The 3,606-nt window shown below is 33.8% G+C and overlaps 1 protein-coding gene across 1 annotated transcript in view; it reads left to right on the plus strand.

Annotated features, from left to right (window-relative positions):
• Positions 1–2,919: 2,919 nt before the first annotated feature.
• The window catches only part of LOC137635540 (carboxypeptidase Q-like), a gene marked incomplete at its 3' end in the record, with an annotated part of 14,422 nt that continues 13,735 nt past the window's right edge, over positions 2,920–3,606 (plus strand). Inside the window, exon 1 of the mRNA XM_068368014.1 lies at positions 2,920–3,318. Within this exon, the coding sequence (XP_068224115.1) occupies positions 2,995–3,318 (324 nt within the window). The remainder of the gene's footprint in view (positions 3,319–3,606) is intronic.

A 3,606-nucleotide genomic window follows, 5' to 3' on the forward strand; every position in this document is an offset into this window, starting at 1 on the left:
TAAGGTAGTTTCAACTTTTGACTTAAAAGATAAGGCCATTTCAACTCTTGACTTATAGAAATAAGGTAGTTTCAACTTTTGACTAAGAAATAAGATAGTTTCAACTTTTAACTCAGAAATAAGGTAGTTTAAATTTTTGACTTATATAAATAAGGTAGTTTAAATTTTTGACTTATAAAAATAAGGTAGTTTCAACTTTTGACTTAAAAGATAAGGCCATTTAAACTCCTGACTTACAGAAATAAGGTAGTTTCAACTTCTAACTCAGAAATAAGGTAGTTTCAATTTTTGACTTATATAAATAAGATAGTTTAAACTTTTGACTTATAGAAATAAGGTAGTTTCAATTTTTGACTTATATAAATAAGGTAGTTTCAACTTTTGACTTATAGAAATAAGGTAGTTTCAACTTTTGACTCAGAAATAATCTAGTTTCAATATTTGACTCAGAAATAAGGTAGTTTCAACTTTTGACTCAGAAATAATCTAGTTTCAATATTTGACTCAAAAATAAGGTAGTTTCAACTTTTGACTCAGAAATAAGGTAGTTTCAACTTTTGACTCAGAAATAAGGTAGTTTCAATTTTTGACTCAGAAATAAGGTAGTTTCAATTTTTGACTCATGGAAATAAGATAATTTCAACTTATGACGTATAGGAATAGGGTAGTTTCAACGTTTGACTTATAAAAATAAGGTAGTATTAACTTTTGACTCATAAAAATAAGGTAGTTTCAACTTATGACTCATAGAAATAAGATCGTTTCAACTTATGACTCATAGAAATAAGATCGTTTCAACTTTTGACTCATAAAAATAAGGTAGTTTCAACTTATGACTCATAGAAATAAGATCGTTTCAACTTATGACTCATAGAAATAAGATCGTTTCAACTTATGACTCATAGAAATAAGATCGTTTCAACTTATGACTCATAGAAATAAGATCGTTTCAACTTATGACTCATAGAAATAAGATCGTTTCAACTTATGACTCAGTAATATAAACTTTTGACTCTCATAGAAATAAGATGTTTAATTTTTGACTCATAGAAATAAGGTAGTTTCAACTCTTGACTGTCATAGAAATAAGGTAATTTCAACTTTCGACTCACAGAAATAAGGTAGTGTTAACTTTTGACTCTCATAGAAATAAGGTTGCTCCAATTTATGACTCTCAGAAAAAATAAGGAAGTTTCAACTTTTAACAGCAGCCACTAATTCTTTTGAAACTAGCTTTTACCGGCTTTATTATTATTATTATTATTATTATTATTATTATTATTTGCTAGGCTACAACCCTAGTTGGAAAAGCAGGATGCTATAAGCCCAGGTGCTCCAACAGGGAAAATAGCTCAGTGAGGAAAGGGAACAAGGAAAAATTAAATATTTTAAGACGAGCACCAACATTAAAATAAATATCACTTTATAAACTATAAAAACTTTAAAAAACCAGAGGTAGAGATATAAGATATAAGATAGAAAAGTGTGCCCGAGTGCAACCTCAAGCAAGAGAACTCTAACCCAAGACAGTGGAAGACCATGGTACAGAGGCTATGGCACTACCCAAGATTAGAGAACAATGGTTTGATTTTGGAGTGTCCTTCTCCTAGAAGAACTGCTTACCATAGCTAAAGAGTCTCTTCCACCCTTACAAAGAGGAAAGTGGCCACTGAACAATTACAGTGCATTAAGAAGAATTGTTTGGTAATCTCAGTGTTGTCAGGTGTATGAGGACAGAGGAGAATACGTAAAGATAGGCCAGACTATTCGGTGTGTGAGTGTATAGGCAAAAGGAAAACCGTAACCAGAGAGAAGGATCCAATGTAGTACTATCTGGCCAGTCAAAAGACCCCATAACTCTCTAGTGGTAGTATCTCAACGGGTGGCTGGTGCCCTGGCCAACCTATTGAAGAGCTCGTGTTAATCAGAAAGGCCAGTAAATCTACAATAACAGTTGTAGGTAGTAGGTTGGCCAGGGCACCAGTCAACCGTTGAAATACTACCAGTTATGGGCTCCAATGACTGGCCAGACAGTACTATTTGGATCCTTCTCTCTGGTTACGACTTATTTTCCCTTTGCCTACACACACCCAATGGTCTGGCCTATTCTTTACATATTCTCCTCTGTCATCATACACTTGACAACACTGAGATTACCAAACAATTCTTATTCAGCAAAGAGGTTAACTACTGCACTGTAATTGTTCAGTGGTTATTTTAATCTTGGTAAGGGTAGAAGAGACTCTTTAGCTATGGTAAGCAGCTCTTCTAGGAGAAGACACTCCAAAATCAAACCATTGTTCTCTAGTCTTGGGTAGTGCCATAGCCTCAGTACCATGGTCTTCCTCTTGGTCTAGAGTTCTCTTGATCGAGGGTACACTCGGGATCACTATTCTATATTGTTTCTCTTCCTCATGTTTTGTTAATGTTTTTATAGTTTATATAAAATATTTATTTTAATGTTACTGTTCTTAAAATATTTTTTCCTTGTTTCCTTTCCTTACTGGGCTATTTTCCATGTTGAAGGCTCTGGGCTTATAGCATCCTGCCTTCCCAACTAGGGTTGTAGCTTAGTAAGCTACAATTGATTAGTGTTTTCGGAAGACGTGAGGTAACGGAAGAAGAGACTTGATTAAGAGATAAATGTTCTTTTTTGGTGTATACAGTATACTTTTAGATGTCCATTTTGGATTTCCATAGATATCTAAACAATGCTATACTGGCATAACATGGTTATGTCAATTTTCGGTGTTCTTCCCTTGAATCTATAGTTTTCTTATCTTCGCCTCTTTCATTATTGTTATTTTACTTCACAATAACAAGTAAATCATTTCAGATAAGATTACGAAAGACTTCATTAAGATTATAAAGAGATAGGAGATTTGGTGAGGGCTACATATCACGAGATACGGTAGCTTTATATTCAGTAGACTACAAGCTGTTTTTCCAACGCTATTGCTCTTTCAGATTGCTCTTTCAGTTTCGGGTGGAACAATGATTCTAACAGACATATACGCTTTGTTCTTGATATTCTATAGTCTTTTTATTTGTGAAGGCATTCATATTCTTAAGGCCAAGGATGAATTGGCTCCAGTTTCTTTCCTTTCAAATTCATTATTCGATTCTGAAAGTGACGCTACCCCTAGTCCTTCTTCTTCCGATAACTGTACTAGTCTTTTAACCCCCCAACTTATTAAGGAAATCAAGGGATACCAAAAGACTGTAAGCCAGATCATCGACTACGTTACCAAAGGGGATTATAAAGGAAGGGCCTATGATTCCCTTGCAAAACTAGTTGATACCTACGGCCCTAGACAAGTAAGTAGACCTATGTGTGGAAAACTTTACATTTAAACTTTTCTTTTGTAAAGGAAAGTCTGTTTTTACAAGAGAGTCCATAATAAAGGAACAGAAACTGCATGATTTCATTTTGTGGCACTTTTATTTATTTCATAGATTTATTTTGTGTCACAAGGAACCAAAATATATATATTTGCTTTAGGAAATATATCACGGGACTATTTGTAACATTATGTCCCACTTTGAATCAGAGAAATTGCCACTAGTCGTAATATTCTCGTGATTTCTGTGATAGAAATTTCTTAT

Source organism: Palaemon carinicauda, unplaced genomic scaffold, assembly GCF_036898095.1.
Source record: "Palaemon carinicauda isolate YSFRI2023 unplaced genomic scaffold, ASM3689809v2 scaffold1389, whole genome shotgun sequence".
Lineage (NCBI taxonomy): Eukaryota > Metazoa > Arthropoda > Malacostraca > Decapoda > Palaemonidae > Palaemon > Palaemon carinicauda.